Source organism: Vigna umbellata, chromosome 1, assembly GCF_029865625.1.
Source record: "Vigna umbellata cultivar VRB3 chromosome 1, Vumbellata_1.0, whole genome shotgun sequence".
NCBI lineage: Eukaryota > Viridiplantae > Streptophyta > Magnoliopsida > Fabales > Fabaceae > Vigna > Vigna umbellata.
The window spans coordinates 15,870,878-15,894,223 of NC_142165.1; the positions used below are offsets into that span (position 1 = coordinate 15,870,878).

At 37.2% G+C, this 23,346-nt stretch overlaps 3 protein-coding genes and 1 long non-coding RNA gene across 5 annotated transcripts; 2 read left to right on the top strand and 2 right to left on the bottom strand.

Moving 5' to 3' along the window:
* On the bottom strand, window positions 1-625 carry LOC148204778 (uncharacterized). Its single transcript, XR_015785613.1, has 2 exons — window positions 204-625; window positions 1-123 (listed from the first exon to the last, which is right to left on the bottom strand). It is a non-coding gene; the product is annotated as an uncharacterized LOC148204778 (long non-coding RNA).
* Window positions 626-9,719: 9,094 nt separating this feature from the next.
* On the top strand, window positions 9,720-13,222 carry LOC148204779 (uncharacterized). Of its 2 annotated transcripts, XR_015781737.1 has the most exons (4): window positions 9,720-10,358; window positions 10,621-10,689; window positions 10,834-10,906; window positions 12,963-13,222. XR_015781737.1 is itself a non-coding variant. In XM_088097560.1 (3 exons), the coding sequence occupies exons 1-2, from the start codon at window positions 9,743-9,745 to the stop codon at window positions 10,644-10,646; spliced, it is 642 nt and encodes a 213-aa protein (XP_087953686.1). In that variant the 5' UTR covers window positions 9,720-9,742; the 3' UTR covers window positions 10,647-10,689; window positions 10,834-12,509. The 2 variants fall into 2 exon arrangements, 1 of the variants encoding a protein (XP_087953686.1); XM_088097560.1 differs by lacking the exon at window positions 12,963-13,222 and having other exon boundaries at window positions 10,834-12,509.
* An 831-nt stretch (window positions 13,223-14,053) lies between these two features.
* On the top strand, window positions 14,054-16,721 carry LOC124836201 (cytochrome P450 83B1-like). Its single transcript, XM_047311313.2, has 2 exons — window positions 14,054-15,149; window positions 15,998-16,721. The coding sequence occupies exons 1-2, from the start codon at window positions 14,232-14,234 to the stop codon at window positions 16,610-16,612; spliced, it is 1,533 nt and encodes a 510-aa protein (XP_047167269.1). The 5' UTR covers window positions 14,054-14,231; the 3' UTR covers window positions 16,613-16,721.
* Window positions 16,722-18,281: 1,560 nt separating this feature from the next.
* On the bottom strand, window positions 18,282-21,699 carry LOC124836203 (bZIP transcription factor 29-like). The gene is made up of 4 exons (XM_047311316.2): window positions 20,086-21,699; window positions 19,871-20,003; window positions 19,653-19,737; window positions 18,282-18,805 (listed from the first exon to the last, which is right to left on the bottom strand). The coding sequence occupies exons 1-4, from the start codon at window positions 21,282-21,284 to the stop codon at window positions 18,564-18,566; spliced, it is 1,659 nt and encodes a 552-aa protein (XP_047167272.1). The 5' UTR covers window positions 21,285-21,699; the 3' UTR covers window positions 18,282-18,563.
* Window positions 21,700-23,346: the final 1,647 nt, after the last annotated feature.

The following is a 23,346-nucleotide window of genomic DNA, read 5'->3' on the forward strand; positions in this document are numbered from 1 at the left end:
GGTTCACAAAAATTATTTATTTATCGATTAAAATTTTCCATTACAGCAAGGATGGATATCTGATTTTCAGCTCACATTGTTGAATACAAGCATTCACCACAGAAGCCTCAAGATCTCGAGCATCTGCCAAATAAAATTAATTAAAAAGATAATATCTATAAAATAATAAAGAAAATGATTTAGAAAAAAGAATAAATAAATACCAGTATTGGTATGAATGGGATGATCATTGCAGCATTTTTTGCAGCAACCTTTAACACATGACCTATATAAAGGAGGAATTAATCCTAAAGGTGAACATTCTGTTAAACATTTCCAATCGCAAACGATCTCACGATACGTAGGTTTTGACTCAACTTGCATAAATGAAACATTGTAATCACTTCCTATCAAACCCAACATAATCATCATCGTTATCACCGACGAAACCTTAATTTTGGTATCCATCATTTTCTAAACCTTCTCACACTATAATGTCTCAAGAAAAAGATACATCAATAGACATTAATTAATTGCAAGAGATTTAATAGAAATACTACAATAATTTCATAAGTTACTAAACATTCGTAAAATACACACAATAATGTTGTTGTAATAACAACGTTGTAGAATGCAAATTACTAAAGCAAAGTTACAACTTAAACAACAAACACTCACCGTGATGGTATTTATACCGTTTCAGTTGTTTGGATCCGACCCAAATAAATGTAATATTTATTTTAAATTTAAATTGTTTGGATCCGACCCAAATAAATGTAATATCTATTTTAAATTTAGATTGTTTCTTCTTGCACCTCGACTTATTTCTTTATGTACTTTCACATTTTTTTAAATTCTAAAACTATTTTTTATAATTTAGAAAATCCTACACTTCATTTTTTGTGCTTCAACTGATATTTTCATGAATTTTATTGAAAATTTTTTCAAAAGCTTCAACAAATTTTAAAAAAAGTTTTAAAAACATAATAAAGTTATTGGATTTAAAAAAAATATATTTTATTAACATATTCTTATGATTTAGAAGCTTATATGATGTAAAACGTTTGAGAATAAAATTAAGAAGACAGTTTTATCTTATTAGCATTTGGGTATTCAAACATATTATATATACGTTCTAATATATTTATCAATTTAATATTTGTAAATCAAGTTTGTTCTTTTAGTTGTACTTTTATATTTTACCTAATATTAGTTTACTTATATGTATTTAATGTGAAAAAAATAAAAAATTTAAAATCATATATTTTTTTAGTGAAACCGATTAAATTTATCATATTTCTCTTTTATTTTTTTGAAAAATATTAAAGGAAACTTAGAAAAAGAGATAGAATTGATAGTATATTTATTATATGCATTTAATGTATTGTATTTATTGTATTATTTTGTTTACACTTATCTAATAAACGTATCAGTTTAAATATTTTCTTATGAAGCATAACGAATGAGAGTTATTGACTTTAATAATGTTATTCAAAGAATTTTATGATTTTATTTTTAAAAGATGCATAGTAAAAAAATATTTAAATTATTTTTGTGTTGACTTTTAAATAATACAAGATTATTGGACATATAAAAACAATAAATGTTTTATTATATATATTTAATATGTATTTATAGGTATATATTTATTTTATATATTTAATATTTAACTAAGTTTTAAGGTTTTTATAAATTTAAATATTTTTAATTGAGTGTTTATTAATTTTTTTTTCATATTAAGTTTAAAAAAAAATCAGTTAATCTTATTTAATATTAATGTTAATGGATAATATGATTATTATTTTTTTCGTAATCTCACTTACTTATCTTCTAATGTGAGTTTTAGTAATGAGTGATTTATATAAAATAATAAATAACTTTTATTGATTTTATTAAAAACAAATAGGATTACAAGTCATTATTGTGATCCCCTATCAAAACGACGATGACAATTTTTTTTGTCGTGATAATATGAAAATCATTATAAAGTATGATGATGTCATTATGCAATATGTTTTCAATTAAATTAATAAAAAATAGTTATCATTTTACAATAACTGCAATATTATGTTTATTAATTAAAAAAAACTACATTTTTTTAGTAACTAGAGACAAGTATTTAAGATAACATGATAAATAAGTTATATTATCCAATGAAAAAACATAATTAAACAACAAATGCTTAATGAAAAATTAAACACTCAATTTGTAGATGAAGTTTTCTTATTTAGTTAGTTTATTTTGAAATTAATTAGTCCTTTTCACTATATTATTTTCTCTCATTTTTACATATTATATACTTTATTTTCTCTTAATTTAGATATTATAACTACAAATATGTGTAAGGACTTGGATTTGAGTCAGCAAAAAGGGGATGACAAGTGGCAAAGGATGAGAGGTTGAGTACTTTAAAATAAAATTACATTAGTTTGGAAACAGTGGGTTTTAACTCATTCCTCTTGTCTGAGAAACCATTCCCCTTCCAGCAAGCTCTCTCCTCCTCCTACATCTTCTCCCTTTCCATCCTTCACACTGAACCATTAAAATCTTGATTAGGTGCTGCCCCAACGATCACAAAGTAGCGGGTGTTGCTCTTAGTCGGTCAATTTTCCCAAATCTGAACCGGTAAGAAAACCCCCTTTCTCATGTGCCCTAGGGTTGTAAGCATGTGATTGAACTTGGTGCATGCAACCCATTTCGTTTTCTTCCATAATCTAGCTTCTATTTGGTGCTAAGATTCGTTTTCTATCATCAATTGATGATTTATAGGTGATTCTAACCTTTTGAAAGTGCAAGCAAGTGGTCTAGGGTTTCTACTTGAGCTTGGTTGTCTACACTAGAGGTAAGGGGAGCTAGTTCTCTTTTTGATTTTACTGTATGACGTGATTACATAATGATTTTCAAATTGGTATGTTGTTGGAAGCATAATTTTGAATTTTGCTAACTTGAAATGCATGTATGAAAGTGTGAGTGCTACGTGAATGTGGTGATTGATGGATGTGAACTGTTTGGGATGATTTTGAGTGATGAATTATGTATGTTGGAACTGTTTTGGTGTGTAAAATTTGTTATGGTGTTGATAGGAAGGAAAATCAAGTGTCTTAGGGTCACTTTTTGGTCATTTTAGAGGAAGTGAGGTAGGGATTTTGAGTAAATGAAGGCTGCAGTGTTCCTGGACTGTTTGGGCAGCCTAGACAAGTCCATTGTGACTTGTTAGAAGCATAACAGTAGTTGAAAACAGGTTCCAAGTAGTGGAATCGAATTTGGGTCCCTAAGTTGTTGAAATTAGTGTTTTGGATGCTGAAAGTGAACTTTAATCACTTAAAAATGGTGGTAGAAATGTTTAGAATCATTTGGATAAGTTTAATTAAGTCTAAAATGAGAATTAAGAGTCTAAGAAGTTGGGAAAAGTGGTTAGAAATGGTTAAGGGAGGTTCTGTTACCATTCTGCAGAGTTCTGAGAATTCTGCAGAATTAAATTCTGCAGAACGCGCAAACTGAGCGTTCGTCCATGGCGGAGCTGAACGCTCGGCCATGCATGTGCTGAGTGACGTTCGGTCAAATGTTGGTTGGATGAACGTTCGGTCTTAGGAGATGATAGTAATAGCGTTCGTCCATGGGAATGTGTTAGTGATTAGCGTTCGTCCTTGTCTGGGGACGTTCGGTCAAAGGTTGGAGTGATTAGCGTTCGTCCTTGTCTGGGGACGTTCGGTCAAAGGTTGGTGTGATTAGCGTTCGTCCTTGTCTGGGGACGTTCGGTCAAAGGTTGGTGTGATTAGCGTTCGTCCTTGTCTGGGGACGTTCGGTCAAATGTCGGGGGATTAGCGTTCGTCCTTGAGCCGGTGTTAGTAATCAGTTAGCGTTCGGTCATGATGAGGCTTGATATTGAAGCGTTCGTCCTAGTTATAACAGCGTTCGTCCAAATTGGGTTCGTCCAAGTGCTTTTGGCGTTCGTCCAAATAGGGATCGTCCAAGATGTTAGGACGTTCGTCCAACAGGGTCCGTCCAAGGACTTTTGGGCGCTCGTCCAAGCAGTTCGTCCAAGCGGTTAGGACGTTCGTCCAAACAGGGTCCGTCCAAGGACTTTTGGGCGCTCGTCCAAGTAGTTCGTCCAATGGTGTTAGGACGTTCGTCCAAACAGTGTCCGCCCAAGGGCTTTTGGACGCTCGTCCAAACAGTGTTCGTCCAGTGATATTTTCTTTTGTGCTTTCTCTCATTCCAGTAAGCTTTGTTAATTAAATATTTCGGTTACAATTTATGAATGCATCTTCATGTGATCCAGATTGGTTGAAAGTGTATGATTATAAGTGGTTTATGATGTACATTGTTGATTCAAAAGGAATATTATGAGATTTAAAATGGTCGGATTAAATCGGAAATTTAGATCTCTCGGTGAGATCAGTTAGTGTATTGAATGAATGTAAGAGGCTTCCATATGGGGGGTTATCCCTAACACTCCAACGGTCTTTCATTCTCACTTAGAGAGGATCGACGCGTGTGGTGGGAGTAGTGGGAGGTCCTAGGGTAGACGCTATCACTGGAGGTCTATTCCGCGGTAACGGATTAGCCTTGTGTATGGTCGGGTGGAACCCCTCGGCAATGGCTTTGCAAAGCAGTAGAGGCCATCACAAGTGCACAACCCGCCCCAGCTCTACATACATTCTATGTCCGGACGTGTCTAGAGTCTTAACATGATAGGATACTTGTCTTGATGAGTGTTATTAAATAAATGCTTATGTTTATGATGACTTATGTGTATGGATATTCTGGTAAATGCTAGATTGGTTGAAAATGAATTGTATGATTGTTTGAGATCTAGCTCACCCTTGCATTTGTGTGTGTTGCATGTGTTTGATTTCCCTCTTGCGATGATCATCCAATCCTTTGGATGTGAGCAGTAGGTGATGATGTACCCTTGGAGCAAGCGTTGGAGAATGAGGAAGACCCAGCTCCTAGTGCTTAGGATTTCTTCTAGCTATGATGTTCAATAGCTTTTTATTTTGAAAAACTTCTAGCCTTCATTTTAGCATGATCTGTATTTTGGAGAATTATGAGCTTGTACTTATATTTTAAAGTTTTCCAGTCAGACTTGGATAACTGTACTCCTAATTCCATCTATTGCGTACTCCTAACTGTTTCTATTATTATAATTGATGCATTCTACGTATATACTTTGTTATATATTTTGGGATGTCACATTTATGGTATCAGAGCCTAGCCTCTCCCAGTACGGTGTGGTTCGAGGACGAACCATTCGGAAGTTGGTGGGCATGTGATACCCGGGCACTGATAAGAGGGCGGGGAGTGACGCCGGTGCAGGGAGCATGGTGCAGGGGGCACAGACAAGGAGCGGCTCCTGGCAAGGCTTCCGGTGGAAGGGACACATGGATGAATCGAACATACACCGGAATAAGAGGGATCTGGAGACTGTGTAGGTATGGGACTATACAGTTGAAGGATAGCTTAAAGGAATTGATTTGACTACTCATATCACCAAAATGCATTTGCTTTTCGGTAGCCTGACTCATAAGAACTCCATGGTTAAGCGTGCTTAGCCTGGAGCAATTCTGGGATGGGTGACCTTCTGGGAAGTTTTCCCGGAAAGTGTGCGAGTGAGGACAAAGCACACTGGAAAGCCTGGTGGTGGTCTGTGGGGGCAGTCAACGGTCCCTGTGAGTTGCCGGGACGTTACAGATGGTATCAGAGCAGTTTTTATCCTTAAAGAACCTGTAGGGTGTGTGCATCCTTTGTTTGTGCTTATGTGCCTTAATTGTACGGAAGCATTCTAAATTCTTGAGTAAGACTAATTGTTTTACTCTCTGCTCTTAAACAGAATATGGCACCTAGGCTTCCTCCTCCTCCCCCACAGGCCGATCCGTCTGACTCTAATCAGATGCTGAATGAGGTGCTGCAAGCATTACAGCAACAGAATGCTAATTTGGTGCAACAGAATACCATTGCACTACAAAACCTGGAAGCTGCTAGGATGTCGGCTGAGAATGCTAGAGTGGCATCTGAGAACACTCAAAGACAGCTCATTGAAGTGTTGACTAGCGGCAGGGCCACTCCAGGTGCTTCTTCCTCTGCTACTCCTGCCCAGGAGTGGAGTCTGGAGAGTTTTCTCCAACATCATCCAGCCCGATTCACTGGGAAATGTAGCCCTGATGAAGCAGACCATTGGTTTAGGGACATGGAGAGAATCTATGAGGCTAAGGGGTGTCCTGATGAGAGGAAGCTGGCCTACACTCAATATCTGTTGACCGGGGAAGCTGGCCACTGGTGGAGCAGTACACGGTTGATCTTGGAGGGAGCTAGAACCCCTGTCACATGGGACTTATTTAAGAGGAAGTTCTATAGGGAATACTTCCCTGACACTCTTAGATATGCTAAGGAAGTGGAGTTTTTGGAGCTAGTGCAGGGGAATATGTCGGTATCTGAGTATACTGACCGCTTCAAACATCTTCTTAGATTTAACACCATGACAGTGGATGAAGAGTGGCAATGCCGCAAGTTTGAAAACGGGTTGCGTGGCGACATCAAGCTCTTGGTGAGAGGTCATCGTCTGAGGGAGTTTCCAGCTCTTGTGGAGATGGCTAGGGATATGGAGAAGACAAAGAAAGAAGCTGAGGGATACTCGAGCCGTCAGGCCCAGCCCCTGAGGGTTGGGGGACCAGCCATGTCTAGAGGCGGGTCCAGTTCCAGGAAGACACCATACTCCAGATCTTCTTCTTCTCGTAGTTCTGGAGGATCTTCTCAGCCTTCCGTTCAGCCGAGCCAGTCCTCATCTCAGAGTGGCGTGAGATGCTATGGATGTGGCGGTTCGCACTACTTGTCTTCATGTCCCCAGAGGACTAATTTTCGGAGGTGCAACCGATGCCACAAGGAGGGCCACTATGAGCGTGATTGCCCTATGGGAAGGAGAGCTACTTCCCAGCCACAGCATGCAGGGAGATCTCAGCACAGAGGTGGCATCAGACCTCAGGCCACTGGACGTGTTTATGCACTGACAGGGACAGAAGCAGCTAGCTCAGGTGATTTGATTTTCGGTACATGTGTATTGGGTGGTAGATCTTGCATGGTGTTGTTTGACTCTGGAGCGACACACTCATTTGTGTCTGAGACTTGTGCTAGAGAGTTGGGGTTACCAGTGAGAGAGCTACAGTATGACTTGACTGTATCTACTCCTACTTCTGGGATAGTGAAGACATCTACAGTTTGTGTTAGATGTTCAGTAGTGGTTGAGGGGCGTCAGTACAAGGTAAACTTGATATGTTTGCCTTTGCAGGGTTTGGATGTCATCCTAGGGATGGATTGGCTGTCTGTCAATCGTATTCTCATTGATTGTGGAGAGAAGAAGCTAGTATTTCCCAATGAGGAGGATTACACACCTCTGACTCTTGGTGTGTTGAGGCAAGACCTAATAGAAGGTGCATGTTGTTTCCTGATACTATCACACATGGAAGTAAAGCAAGGAGATGCTGACGTAGACCTCTCGGTAGTCAGTGAATTTCTTGATGTGTTTCCTGAGGAGATTCCTGGCTTACCTCCTCCAAGAGAGGTAGAGTTTTCTATAGACCTTGTATCTGGAGCAGGGCCTATCTCTATAGCCTCATATCGCATGGCGCCAGCCGAATTGGCCGAATTGAAAAAGCAGATTGAAGAGTTGTTGGAGAAACAGTTCATCCGGCCTAGTGTTTCTCCTTGGGGTGCGCCGGTATTACTGGTAAAGAAGAAGGATGGCAGTTCGAGATTGTGTGTGGATTACAGGCAACTTAACAAATTAACCATCAAGAATAAGTACCCTTTGCCTAGAATTGATGATCTGATGGACCAGCTACATGGGGCAGTTGTGTTTTCCAAGATTGATCTACGGTCCGGCTATCACCAAATATTAGTTAAGGCTGATGATGTTCAGAAGACAGCCTTTAGATCCAGATATGGCCATTACGAGTATGTGGTCATGCCCTTTGGTGTGACTAATGCCCCTGCCATATTCATGGATTACATGAATAGGATTTTTCGACCTTTCCTAGATAAATTCGTTGTCGTCTTCATAGATGACATTCTAATATATTCTAAGAGTGAAGAAGAACACGCCGATCATCTTAGAACAGTGCTGAGGATATTGAGAGAAAGAAAGTTGTATGCCAAGCTCTCAAAATGTGAGTTCTGGATGAGAGAAGTGCAGTTCCTTGGTCATATTATATCAGCTGATGGGATTTCTGTAGATCCGGCCAAGGTTCAAGCCGTGTTGCAATGGGAAAGACCAAAGTCAGTCACTGAGGTCAGAAGCTTTGTTGGGTTAGCAGGCTACTACCGTCGCTTCATTGAAGATTTCTCTAAGATTGTAGCCCCTTTGACACAGCTAACTAGGAAAGACACTCCATTTGCATGGACAGACCGTTGTGAGGCTAGCTTTCAGGAGTTGAAGCAGAGATTGACTAGCGCTCCAGTATTGGCCATTCCTGACACAGGTAAACCTTTTGAGGTTTTCTGTGATGCTTCCTATCAGGGATTAGGATGTGTCTTGATGCAAGAAAGAAGAGTTGTTGCATATGCCTCAAGACAACTAAAGATTCATGAGAGAAACTACCCTACACATGACCTGGAATTAGCTGCAGTGGTGTTTGCTCTCAAGATATGGAGACATTATTTGTATGGAGCTCAATTTCAGGTGTTCAGTGATCACAAGAGCCTGAAGTATCTCTTTGATCAGAAGGAGCTTAATATGAGACAGAGAAGGTGGATGGAATTCTTGAAGGATTACGATTTTGACCTTCTTTATCATCCCGGGAAGGCAAATGTAGTTGCTGATGCCTTAAGCAGAAAGTCAGTACATGTTTCTGCATTGATGGTTAAAGAGTTGGAGCTAGTTGAGAGCTTCAGTGATTTAAAGCTGGATGTAGAATTTGAACCTGATGGCATTAGATGTTGCAAATTGGTTATATCAAGTAGTATCTTTGAAAGAATTAAGGAGGGACAACTAGTAGACCCCGAGCTTCAGAAGTCAAGGGCTTTAATTGGTAAAGAACAAGGAAAAGATTTTAACACTGGGACAGACGGTCTTCTACGATTCAGAGGAAGAACATGTATACCAAATGATGGAGAGCTGAAAAGAGTGATTTTAGAAGAAGGACATCGCAGTCGTTTTAGCATGCATCCCGGCATGACTAAAATGTACCAGGACCTCAAGGAGTCATTTTGGTGGTCAGGAATGAAAAGTGATATAGCTAAATTTGTTTCCTCTTGCCTTACCTGTCAGAAGGCTAAGATAGAACACCAGAGGCCAGGTGGTATGTTACAACAACCTGAGGTTCCTGAGTGGAAATGGGACAGCATTGCCATGGATTTCGTAACCCATTTGCCACACACTGTCAGAAAGCATGATGCCATCTGGGTAATAGTTGATAGATTGACCAAGAGTGCCCACTTCTTAGCAATTAATTTGAAGATGTCTATGCAGAAGTTAGCTCAGTTGTACATCAAGGAAATAGTTAGATTGCATGGTGTGCCTTCCAGCATCATATCGGACAGAGACCCCCGCTTCACTTCGCGTTTCTGGCAGACTTTACAGAATGAGATGGGCAGTAAACTCCAGATGAGTTCTGCTTACCATCCTCAGACTGATGGTCAGTCAGAACGGACTATACAGTCATTGGAGGATTTGCTTAGGACGTGTGTACTTGATCATCTGGGAGTCTGGGATGAAGTGCTACCATTGGTGGAGTTCGCATATAATAACAGCTTTCAAACCAGTATTGGAATGGCACCGTTCGAAGCTCTGTATGGGAGGCGCTGCAGGACACCTTTATGCTGGTTCCAGGATGGGGAGTTTGTGTTGGCTGGGCCAGAAATAGTGCAACAAACGACTGAGAAAGTGAGAGTAATTCAAGAGAGAATGAGAGCCTCACAGAGTAGGCAGAAATCATATGCTGACAGGAGACGCAGGCCTTTGGAGTTCGAGGCCGATGACCATGTGTTTATTCGTGTGACACCTACTACTGGAGTAGGGAGGGCTATCCGTGCTAAGAAGCTTTCTCCCAGATACCTTGGGCCATATCAGATTACTAGACGCATCGGACCAGTCGCATATGAGATAGCTATGCCGCCCCAGCTAGCTAATCTCCATCCAGTCTTTCATGTTTCTCAGCTTCGGAAGTATGTCCCCGACCCTTCTCATGTGTTGGAAGCTGACACTGTACGAGTCAAGGAAGATCTCTCTATAGAGATGCAACCGGTCAAAGTAGATGAGAGGCTATCCAAACGACCAGATGGGAAAGCTACCAGACTGATCAAAGTCATTTGGGACAGTAGAACCGGCGATTCTACCTGGGAGAAAGAGGAAGAGATGAAGAAGTCATATCCTCACTTGTTTTCTGGTAAGTCCTAATTTTCGAGGACGAAAATTCTTGTTGTTGGGGAGAATGTAAGGACTTGGATTTGAGTCAGCAAAAAGGGGATGACAAGTGGCAAAGGATGAGAGGTTGAGTACTTTAAAATAAAATTACATTAGTTTGGAAACAGTGGGTTTTAACTCATTCCTCTTGTCTGAGAAACCATTCCCCTTCCAGCAAGCTCTCTCCTCCTCCTACATCTTCTCCCTTTCCATCCTTCACACTGAACCATTAAAATCTTGATTAGGTGCTGCCCCAACGATCACAAAGTAGCGGGTGTTGCTCTTAGTCGGTCAATTTTCCCAAATCTGAACCGGTAAGAAAACCCCCTTTCTCATGTGCCCTAGGGTTGTAAGCATGTGATTGAACTTGGTGCATGCAACCCATTTCGTTTTCTTCCATAATCTAGCTTCTATTTGGTGCTAAGATTCGTTTTCTATCATCAATTGATGATTTATAGGTGATTCTAACCTTTTGAAAGTGCAAGCAAGTGGTCTAGGGTTTCTACTTGAGCTTGGTTGTCTACACTAGAGGTAAGGGGAGCTAGTTCTCTTTTTGATTTTACTGTATGACGTGATTACATAATGATTTTCAAATTGGTATGTTGTTGGAAGCATAATTTTGAATTTTGCTAACTTGAAATGCATGTATGAAAGTGTGAGTGCTACGTGAATGTGGTGATTGATGGATGTGAACTGTTTGGGATGATTTTGAGTGATGAATTATGTATGTTGGAACTGTTTTGGTGTGTAAAATTTGTTATGGTGTTGATAGGAAGGAAAATCAAGTGTCTTAGGGTCACTTTTTGGTCATTTTAGAGGAAGTGAGGTAGGGATTTTGAGTAAATGAAGGCTGCAGTGTTCCTGGACTGTTTGGGCAGCCTAGACAAGTCCATTGTGACTTGTTAGAAGCATAACAGTAGTTGAAAACAGGTTCCAAGTAGTGGAATCGAATTTGGGTCCCTAAGTTGTTGAAATTAGTGTTTTGGATGCTGAAAGTGAACTTTAATCACTTAAAAATGGTGGTAGAAATGTTTAGAATCATTTGGATAAGTTTAATTAAGTCTAAAATGAGAATTAAGAGTCTAAGAAGTTGGGAAAAGTGGTTAGAAATGGTTAAGGGAGGTTCTGTTACCATTCTGCAGAGTTCTGAGAATTCTGCAGAATTAAATTCTGCAGAACGCGCAAACTGAGCGTTCGTCCATGGCGGAGCTGAACGCTCGGCCATGCATGTGCTGAGTGACGTTCGGTCAAATGTTGGTTGGATGAACGTTCGGTCTTAGGAGATGATAGTAATAGCGTTCGTCCATGGGAATGTGTTAGTGATTAGCGTTCGTCCTTGTCTGGGGACGTTCGGTCAAAGGTTGGAGTGATTAGCGTTCGTCCTTGTCTGGGGACGTTCGGTCAAAGGTTGGTGTGATTAGCGTTCGTCCTTGTCTGGGGACGTTCGGTCAAAGGTTGGTGTGATTAGCGTTCGTCCTTGTCTGGGGACGTTCGGTCAAATGTTGGGGGATTAGCGTTCGTCCTTGAGCCGGTGTTAGTAATCAGTTAGCGTTCGGTCATGATGAGGCTTGATATTGAAGCGTTCGTCCTAGTTATAACAGCGTTCGTCCAAATTGGGTTCGTCCAAGTGCTTTTGGCGTTCGTCCAAATAGGGATCGTCCAAGATGTTAGGACGTTCGTCCAACAGGGTCCGTCCAAGGACTTTTGGGCGCTCGTCCAAGCAGTTCGTCCAAGCGGTTAGGACGTTCGTCCAAACAGGGTCCGTCCAAGGACTTTTGGGCGCTCGTCCAAGTAGTTCGTCCAATGGTGTTAGGACGTTCGTCCAAACAGTGTCCGCCCAAGGGCTTTTGGACGCTCGTCCAAACAGTGTTCGTCCAGTGATATTTTCTTTTGTGCTTTCTCTCATTCCAGTAAGCTTTGTTAATTAAATATTTCGGTTACAATTTATGAATGCATCTTCATGTGATCCAGATTGGTTGAAAGTGTATGATTATAAGTGGTTTATGATGTACATTGTTGATTCAAAAGGAATATTATGAGATTTAAAATGGTCGGATTAAATCGGAAATTTAGATCTCTCGGTGAGATCAGTTAGTGTATTGAATGAATGTAAGAGGCTTCCATATGGGGGGTTATCCCTAACACTCCAACGGTCTTTCATTCTCACTTAGAGAGGATCGACGCGTGTGGTGGGAGTAGTGGGAGGTCCTAGGGTAGACGCTATCACTGGAGGTCTATTCCGCGGTAACGGATTAGCCTTGTGTATGGTCGGGTGGAACCCCTCGGCAATGGCTTTGCAAAGCAGTAGAGGCCATCACAAGTGCACAACCCGCCCCAGCTCTACATACATTCTATGTCCGGACGTGTCTAGAGTCTTAACATGATAGGATACTTGTCTTGATGAGTGTTATTAAATAAATGCTTATGTTTATGATGACTTATGTGTATGGATATTCTGGTAAATGCTAGATTGGTTGAAAATGAATTGTATGATTGTTTGAGATCTAGCTCACCCTTGCATTTGTGTGTGTTGCATGTGTTTGATTTCCCTCTTGCGATGATCATCCAATCCTTTGGATGTGAGCAGTAGGTGATGATGTACCCTTGGAGCAAGCGTTGGAGAATGAGGAAGACCCAGCTCCTAGTGCTTAGGATTTCTTCTAGCTATGATGTTCAATAGCTTTTTATTTTGAAAAACTTCTAGCCTTCATTTTAGCATGATCTGTATTTTGGAGAATTATGAGCTTGTACTTATATTTTAAAGTTTTCCAGTCAGACTTGGATAACTGTACTCCTAATTCCATCTATTGCGTACTCCTAACTGTTTCTATTATTATAATTGATGCATTCTACGTATATACTTTGTTATATATTTTGGGATGTCACAATATGACTGATATATATATATATATATATATATATATATATATATATATATATATATATATATATATATATATATATATATATATATATATATATATATATATATATATATATATTATTTCGATATTCGATAAATTTGTTGAAATCATTATACAACAAAAGTTGAGTTCAATGTTCACTGAACATTAACATTAATTTTTATTTACTAATTAGTCTCAGATCCGTGTGTTCGTTTTTTTTTCAAAGTTGTATTAAGAGAAATATAATATAATTATTATTATTGTTTGGAATATATGTATTATTAATTTTTATTATTTTATTAAGTTGTAAAGTTTTAGGAGAAAAACGTGTTATATGTAATAATGGCTTTATTATAGAAGAATTTTGTAGGTAATTAGGTCAGTTATTCTCATCCCAAAAATTCAAAGCCAAATCCGAACATTATTGAAGAAAGAATTATTGAAAAAAAAACATTGAAATGGTTAATCATGAAGGAAAGCTGTCAATTGATAGAATTACAACAATACTGTCAAGTTAATATTTTAAATCACACCAATACCGTATATTTATATTTTTACAAAAATATAATATAAAAAATTAATCTTTTAAATTATTTTTATTATAATTTTTATTTTAAAAAAAAACAAGTCAGCATGCGGACACGGACTAATCCACTTGATAATTTGATAGATTAGACAAACCAGGCGAAAATATCAAGATGGGAAGTTATCATTGAATTTTATTGAAAGGAAAATATACTTTAATATACATAAAAAAATTATTGACATTATTTTTTCTTATTTTTTATTTTCATTTTTATCAAAAAAATACAAAATTTTTAATTTTTTGTGACCATACTTCTCAGAGTACCGTTTCACTTATTGAAATGTAATAGCATAAGTAAATTCAACAGACACAAAAGCATCTACAACTAAAATCTAGTAAAGTCCAAAAAGCTGTTTGAACAACGATGGTTCTGTTTGTTGTTCTCTCTCTACCTTGTATCTTTATCTTCGTCTTCTTTGTTATCTCGCAAAAAAGAAAACTTGCAGCACCACCAGGTCCTCCATCTCTTCCTCTCATCGGCAACCTTCACCAACTCCATCACTCATCCCCACATCGCTCCCTATGGCAACTCGCCAAGCGCTACGGCCCTCTCATGTCGCTGCGACTCGCCTCTGTACAAACCCTCGTCGTTTCCTCGGCACAAGTCGCCAAAGAAATCCTCAAAACCCATGACCTCAACTTCGGAACCAGGCCCGCCTTCGTCGGCCCCAGAAAGCTCTCTTACAACGGGCTCGACTTGGGCTTCGCGCCCTACGGCCCATGCTGGAGAGAATTGAAGAAACTCTGCATGATCCACCTCTTCAGCGCGCACCGCGTTCAGTCCTTTCGCTCCGTTCGAGAAGACGAGGTAGCTCAAATGCTTCGGAAGCTCTCTGAGCAAGAAGCTTCGGGCACCGTCGTGAACCTAACCGAAATACTTATGTCTTTCACGAGTTCTCTGATATGCAGAATCGCGTTCGGGAAAAAAAAGTACGTCGACGAGTACGAGGAAGTTGTTGAGAAGGGAAAGCGGAGGAGCCGGTTGCAGGTTATGCTGAACGAGGCGCAGGCGTTGCTGACTGAGTTTTTCTTTTCGGATTATTTTCCGTTGCTGGGTTGGGTTGATTGGTTGACGGGTAAAAGGCAGCGGCTGGAGAAAACGTTCAAGGAGTTGGATGCGTTCTACGAACGAGTGATCTTGGAGCACATGGATTCTGCCATGGGTAAAGACGGTGATGATGAGAAAGAAGTGCAAGATATCATCGATATCTTTCTTCAGCTTCTTCGTGATCGTTCTCTCTCGTTTCATTTCACTGTTGACCACATAAAAGCGGTGCTCATGGTAACTTCCTCGTTCAACCTTCTCTTTCATTATTGCATACAATATTCTTCTGGTAATAGTTTTGGTTCACCGTATTAGACAGTGGTAGTCATCGTCATCGTTTGTCATGCTCCTTACAATAATTTATGTTATGTCACAATATAGGAATCCAGAGTATCTTCACAACAAGACTTTTAGTGTATATCTGGTATAATTTTTAATTTTTTTTATAACATTTGCACTGAAATCAAAATAAAAATTTAAAGTATCTAAAGCAAGTCTCGAGATCTTTATTTTTAAAAAAAAAAATCACTTCCCAAAAGTTAAATTATAGATTTTTTTTATAAAATCCCAAAAAAAAAATATTTAAAATCTCCAAATAAAGTGTATAATCAGATAAAAATGATCCAAACGTGCCTAAGTCGACAGGTAAGCAATTCCGTAATCGATTTTTTCGAAAAGTAGGATAAGCATTAGATCCGTGAAAGTTAAGTAGGCCATGTTTCGTGTCCTATTCAGTTTTCTACACTTTCCACCACCAGTTATAAAATAATAATATTTTCTACTTAATTCATCCTAAAACATTTTATATTTAACATAAAATTGTTATTTTATTGATTTTGGACGGAGGTTAAGGAAAAAAAAATGGGGTGTTTCACCCATATTAAAAAGAGAGACGAGTTAATGGGCACATATGTCCGATAAAGAAAAACAACTATATGTTGATACCTATTTTTCAAAATACAATTATTTAACAATTCTCTTTGTTAATATATATAAAAATAGTAATAATTATTACAATAATTTTTTAGTTTAAATTGAGTATTTTTACAAAATCCACTTATATATGAGTTTACGTATGCATGCAGAACATCTTCATAGCGGGAACAGACCCTCCTTCGGCGACAATAGTTTGGGCGATGACGGCACTGTTGAATAATGGTGAAGTGATGAGAAAGGTTCAAGGAGAAGTGAGAAGTTTATTCGGTGAGAAAGATTTCATAAACGAAGACGACGTTGAAAGGCTTCCATATCTGAAAGCAGTGGTGAAGGAGACGTTGAGACTGTTCCCACCGTCGCCGCTTCTGTTGCCGAGAGAAGCGATAGAGCGTTGCAGCATAGAGGGGTACGAGATTGAAGCCAAAACCTTGGTGTACGTTAACGCCTGGGCTATAGCGAGGGACCCTGAGAACTGGGAAAAGCCCCTTGAGTTTTGTCCCGAGAGGTTTCTCGGGAGTGAGATGGAGTTGAAGGGGAAGGAGTTTGAGGTGCTGCCGTTTGGGAGTGGCCGGAGAATGTGTCCGGCGAAGCACATGGGAATGGTGAACGTTGAGCTCTCTCTTGCGAATCTGCTCCACAGTTTTGACTGGGAAGTGGACCCAGGGAGTGACAGAGAGGACATGTTAGGCACAGAAGTGAAACCAGGAATAACAATGCACAAGAAAACTGACCTTTACCTTGTTCCCAAGAAGAGGACAACCTAGTATACGTTGAATGTTCACCATCGGTGTAAGATTATCTTTAAAACTTTTAAACCACTACATCAACTCCAATGAATAATAAGCTTTACTGGCCTCACTTTTTTTGTTGTTACATCATGGTGGTGAAGTAAAAGGAAAAATAAAAAGTTTTTTTTATAACTATTGGGATTGATTCTTTAACATATAAAATATAATAATCAATATAAATGAAAAAATAAATAAAAATAATTAAACAATTAAAACTTAAAGTAAAGTATAAAAATATCTATTCAATTCAATTAAACAAGCAAAATTTTCAATATATTATCAACGCCAAACAAAAAGACAATACACATCAAACAAATAGATTAACAACACAAACTTCCAACAAAATATTTATACACAACTCTACCCAATTTTATTTTCTAAAAAAAAACATCTAATAACTTAAATTACCTAAATAGTTCAATTTAGGAATAACAAATTATTACAGATATAAACTTACTAAACATAAGAGATAAACATAATAATATTTAAACTGCGAAATTAGAATTCGTCCATATTTTAAATAATTTTAATACATTTTTGTTTCTATATTTAAAAATAAATTAATGTATTTTTTTTAAATCAATAATTTGAAATTTATTTTATGTGGTAAACAACTTTTTAGACTGATATTTAAATTAAAATATATCAAATGATACTGACAATCTAAACATCAACTCAAATTCGTCCATATTTTAAATTTTGATATATTTTTGTTTTTAAAATTTAAAAATAATAGAATATAATCTTTTTAATTTAATAGTGTTAAATTTCTTTTATGTATTAAACAACGATTTAGATTGATATTTGAACATGTGAAATGATATTAACAATTCAAACATTCATTTAAAATATTATTTAATACTTGAAAAATCTTTAAGAAAATTATGTTAGAAAATATATCTCCATTTGTTTCTAAAGTTTTAAATAAATTATAACTTCGTTCTTGAAAATTAAAAATATATTTAATTCAAAAAGTAAACATTACTATCATTTTGGATGTTTAACAAATCCATATAAAATATTTTTCCATGTAACATGTGTTGTATTAAATAATCTCCTCCAAGTGTAACAACTAGCATATTTTTATACAAAATTCACATTTTCAAACCTTATCTGAAATCCTCGTCTATTCTCGATCCATTTATTTGCTAATGCACTAAGCATCATCTCACTATTCGTACTTTTTATCCAATCATATCAACATTATTTCAAACGGTGTTAACTCAGTGCGAGTCTTATTCTCATTTGTTAGAATGTCATTTAGTTCACCCAGATACAACGTATTACAAACATGGTGCAAACAAACATGAAAATGACAAAAGTTGATTATAATAGTCACTGCTAATACTCCAACATTCTAAATAACAACGTAAGGAAATTACATTAAAATACTCACCTTCTAGTGTTTGAAGATTGATCATCTCAAGTTTCATGAGTTGCCAAAAGCACATGTAAATATCAAAATGATTTCAACAAAGATAATTTAATAAGAATAGAAAGAACCGCAACACCAACGACATGGTCGAAGTAACAAGCTTCTACCTAAATTACATAAGCAATATGAATCCTCATATTTCATTTATACTCAATCATTTTCTGTTAAACTTAAATATGTAAGAAAAATTAGAAAATGAACCGCAAATAATTATAGAATCTTCGCCTTAATATAAGAAATAAATTTTTAAAAGTGAATAAAAACAAATCTTAATAAAATAAATCATAAATCCTAATGAAATCAATCTGAAATCATCATAAAATTTACAGATAGTAACTAAACTTGGGCAGTAAAATCAACAAATCTAAACTTTATTTTTGATTCTGAGTGGAGTCTTTTTTTTACTTGAACTTGGTGATGCAGTGTGCTGTGATTCACGTCACAAACATTGAGTATATATGGTTGTAGAGTTTTGAAGGGCAACCGATGAGATCAGTAGGCTGTTGCTTTGCCATTCTGGCGCTGTGACTGAGTCTGTGTTTGTTCCTGGGAATGGCTGTTGTGCAGTTGACCATGTCTAAGCTGGTTAGGGTGCTGCTGGTGCTGTAACGGGAACATTTGTTGGCTAATAGCAAGCTGTTGAGCCATTCGACTCGAGAGGAGGGACTCACCGCCAAGGTCTGCGACCGTGCGCCTCAACCGCCGCACTTCGGCATCCAAAGTCTCATTCAGAGCTGCCAAAATAAGCATGCAGATGAATTTTTGTTCATTTGAAGAAAGGAGAGATGATGAAATGGAGATACATATTTCTGAATTACAAGTTTAAGATGCTAAAAATATATTGCTAATGACTTGATCTTAAATATGATAGTTTACATACACTATAACTGCAACAATCATGAAATAAGTCACAGTTGATAGAGGCATTAGGCATGAAGCCAAAAAAGTTGTAGTAAGAATCATGGTTAGAACAGGTTCTGACCATTTGTATCAAGCATCAAAATATCAAATACTTGAACCTTGACTATACGAGCTACCTTTCCTTCCAAGTCTCGTTTTCTCTCTTTTTTCTTTCTATTTGGCATTAAGGGTGTTTTAGTGACACCAATATGTGGGCAAAATGGCCCCAATATCTTTAAATATACAGTTTTAAAAAGGGTATGACAAACAAAATAGAACATCAGAAAAACGCAGTACTGGTGCAAAATGTACTTTACAAGCGTTTGTAAAAATGAAAGTAAATTCCAGCTGGACAGGTAGATTTCAAAGGTGAGTTGTGCAGGTACCCTGAATATAATTGGATAGTAAATCACTCCAGTTTTAGTAACATAACATCAGCCATTTACATGTTGAGGACCAGAACAAGTTTGATTAGTTTATCTGTATTCATTAAAAATTGTCATACAGTAAACCTTGTTAGCACATAAAATCCGTTTACTAAATGAAAAGCAGACATCATTGAACCTGATCATACGTAAAAGTGGTGTGTACAAAAACAACAAAGTTCACATTTTACAGGTTAGAATAAGCAAAAACAGATTTGAGCTAATACATTAAGTAGAAGAAAATGTAAATCCATACCATCTTTCAGTTGGGACTGCTGTTCCAAGGCTTGAATCCTCAATTTGTACTCATTGTTCTCACTTTTAAGCTCTGAATTGTCCATCTGCAGACAAGCACAACAAAAGAAACGGGAGAAAAAGAATAAAGGAATGATGAAAGGGAACATTTTATTCATCACAGTAAAATATAGATGACAATTTGACGAAAAATATCGGCTGAACTCAGAAGGCACGCACCTGTAATTTGGTAAATTGAGTAGACAATGTGGTTGTCTCTGTCTGAAGTGTTTGGACTTTCAGCTCCAATTCAGAAATGTATCGCATCTTCCGCTCTTTCGAGCGAGCAGCAGATAGCCTATTGGCCAAAATCCTGGACAAATATTTTAGAGTCTTAGTTGTTTTCCACCAAAAGAGAACAACATAAAAACAGTAAAACATAAGACTATTATTACCTTTTTGCACGTTTAGGATCAGCCATGGCAATTTCAGCAAGTTTATCATTCTCCTTTATTTTCTTTAGCTCCTCCGAGCTGAATTCACCATTTCCAAACTCTATGCTTGTTTCAGATGTCTTACCCTCTAGTGAATTGCTAGGCGAGTGTTGACCACCCCGGTTTTGCAGAGGAGGAAGCTTAGGTGATTCATCTCCAATATGAAAATTTCCAATGGAGCTGTCCAACGAGTAACTTCTCCGGTGCCGGGATCCCGGTGCAATGTCCCCATTAGAACTCCTCTTAACTCCTTCCCTTCTGTCCTCAGAACAGCTTGAACTAGCCCCTTGAGCACCAGTTGTTTTCCCATTCGCATGACTCTCAACTTCGTTATCACTGCTTTCAACAGTCTTGGAACCACTGGTTCTGCTATCCAAATCTTTATCTTCCATACCAGAAAAATTCAGAGTATCAATGTTGTCCAAATTCATATATGCACTAAACAAATCATCCAGTGAATCATCTTCTTTCCTCCCAACCACAGGCTCCCCACCAAAACCATCAACACGGTCCATACTCTTAATCGGTTCCTTTAACACCAACTGAATCGGTTTCTCGTATCCTGAGTTCCCTCCCCTAGAAACATCACGATCACTCCAAGTCCTGGAGGGAACCGACTGAGGGGCAGACTGGATAAAATCAGAGATTCCCAAAGGGGAATCACTGCTGGATCGCCTGTGTCCTTTCCGAGGTGGAAGAGAATGGCCAAGCTGAAGTGCAGGACCACGATTAGGCAAAGGGGCATGTGGGTTAACCAAGCTTTCCTCAGCAGACAAATCTAATGAAATTGGGTCAGAAACAGATGGCTCCCTATAAGGAGAAGGACTCAATGGGGGCAAGGAATCCAGAGAGAAAAAAGAGGGCTGAGACAGAGACCTAGAATGGGATGAAACAGAACTCAAATTGGGAGAACCCAAACGCTGAGAAACCGAATTGGAATGGGATTGGGAGCCAAAAAACTGAGGATAGGCTGAAGAAGGTGAAATATTCGTATTAGGGTGTGAGGGTGGTATACCATAGGGTTTCTGATTCTCAGCAACACCCAATTGACTAACAGGCACAGCAGTATTCAATCGATTTGGGGGCCTGAGATTTGCTCCCGATGATGAACCAAAACCACTACCATTTCGTTTCAAATTACTTTGATCAACACCTTCCATTGACTCAACAACCGCCAACCCTTCTACTCAAAAATCACAACTTTCAACAATACTCACCAATCAACACATACAAACCTTCAAAATCCTTACACACAATTCACCCAGGCTAGTGCAGTGAAAAAAAATTGCTAATAATTGCAGAAAGTTCTAACTAACACAGTACTTTGTGTACCTGGTCATAGCCAGAGCAGATTAAAAAGTGCAAACCCTATCTTGCAACCAGCACGGTGACAGAGACAAGAGTAAATTATATCAGAAGCAGAGTGTGTGTTCTGTGTCACAGAAGCAGGAAAATTCCACGGTGATGCGGAAGAGGTTTCTAGAGAAAGAACATGAGAAGCTGAAGTGTCGGAGGACGAAGATGACGATGTGGTTGTGTTGTGTGCGCTAGAAGGTAAATTTGTGAGTGTCTCTTTTTTCTCCTCTGGTCGTGAAATAAATGGCATGCGCGTGTCAACTTCGCTGGAACGCGGATATTGTTTTTTTCCCTTCATTTCCGGACTCCGTTTTATTTTTTTAACATCAAATTAAAAAGAAAAAATTACCATCAAATTTTAATTAACATGTTTTATAATACTTTTATAATTCTTTTCAAATTTGTTTTTTTATTTAACTCACAATTTTTACGGCAAAACTAATTTGAAAAAAAAATAAAAAAGAGGACAACATTGAAGTTATTTTTTATTTAAATTATTGTAAGTAGGTGATGGTGGTGTGTATAAGTATAGAGTATTATTTATTTGTTATCTAATTGATTCGAAATCTATACGTAATAGGAAACTCCCAATTAGTCAATATGCTTTAACAACTTTACATCTTGTTTTGATGTAGACACAACATACGCGTTTCCACACGTCACATTTCTTCTATGTTTGGATCAACGTTTATGATTTTTTTTTTACGCAGTTTATTATTTTATTTGAGCTATGTCTTCCTTTTAACCCAAAAACCATAGGCCCAATTGAAAATTCAAAATATATTGCAAAAATCAATCGTGTTTATTAAAAACAACTAAATTTGTATTTTGTGTTTCATGGTCAAAACTAACGGTCAAGTAAACATGTATTGAATCGATGGGGTGTAAAATATTGACCGCGTATATATACAAATAAAAATATTATAGTTATCCGTTAATTATATATATATATATATATATATATATATATATATATATATATATATATATATATATTTATATTGATTAATTTTCATGAGATTTAAATATTTATAATTCTTGCTTTGTATTATTGAATTGAATTTTGTATTTATAAATAGATGTTCAATTTGAATAACATGACATAAAATATTAGTTTTTATTTTAGAATGTTAAATTTGCTTTTTTGTTTAATTGGGTTATGGTTTATCTTTAGTCTAGCTGAAATGTAATGTTGTAATTTTATTTAGTTATATTACTATCTATTCACGTTATAGTTCAAAATGTTGGATTTGTATGGTCTACTTCTAACTTAGCTAAAATGTCAAATTTACATTGTTTAGTCAAATTATAACTTATTCTGAGTCAAGCTATTTTGTTTAGTCAAGTTACAGTCTGTTCCCAACCGATCTGGAACGTTAAAATTGTATTTTTGTTTAGTCAAATTACGATCTATTATAGTCAATCTAAAATGTTGAATTTGCATTTTTCAGTCAGATTAGAATATGATCTCAGGCGAGCTAGAATGTCGAATTTTCATTTTTATTTAGTCAAATCACGGTTTATTCCCAATCAAATCGAAATGTCGAATTTACATATTTATTTAGTCAAGTTACAGTATGCTTCTAACCGAACTAGAATGTTAGATCTCATAATGGATACCATTTTGTTTTGGCTAGAAAATAACTAACTCAAAACAAATAGTAGAAAGTTATTTATTTAGAAATTGTGTATCCTTTTCTTTATCTCAGGGTCTTGGTTATAATCTTCTTTTGTTCCTAGTATATGTTTTAATAGCATCTAGACTATATTTCATTATTTTTTGGAATTTTTTAAAATATGAAATTTTGTGATTTTTTTTAGATATCTTCCACAATTTTATTTTGATTTTTATTTGTTTTTACTAAC

Excerpts from the sequence above, each read along its gene's own strand:
- LOC148204779 (XM_088097560.1), top strand. The coding sequence starts at position 9,743 with ATGGCACCGTTCGAAGCTCTGTATGGGAGGCGCTGCAGGACACCTTTA. Across the intron at positions 10,359-10,620 it reads ATATCCTCACTTGTTTTCTG|GTGCTGCCCCAACGATCACA; the intron begins GTAAGTCCTAAT and ends AATCTTGATTAG.
- LOC124836201 (XM_047311313.2), top strand. The coding sequence starts at position 14,232 with ATGGTTCTGTTTGTTGTTCTCTCTCTACCTTGTATCTTTATCTTCGTC. Across the intron at positions 15,150-15,997 it reads ACATAAAAGCGGTGCTCATG|AACATCTTCATAGCGGGAAC; the intron begins GTAACTTCCTCG and ends GTATGCATGCAG.
- LOC124836203 (XM_047311316.2), bottom strand. The coding sequence starts at position 21,284 with ATGGAAGGTGTTGATCAAAGTAATTTGAAACGAAATGGTAGTGGTTTT. Across the intron at positions 20,004-20,085 it reads GATCCTAAACGTGCAAAAAG|GATTTTGGCCAATAGGCTAT; the intron begins GTAATAATAGTC and ends ATATTTGTCCAG. Across the intron at positions 18,806-19,652 it reads GCAGTCCCAACTGAAAGATG|CTCTGAATGAGACTTTGGAT; the intron begins GTATGGATTTAC and ends TTATTTTGGCAG.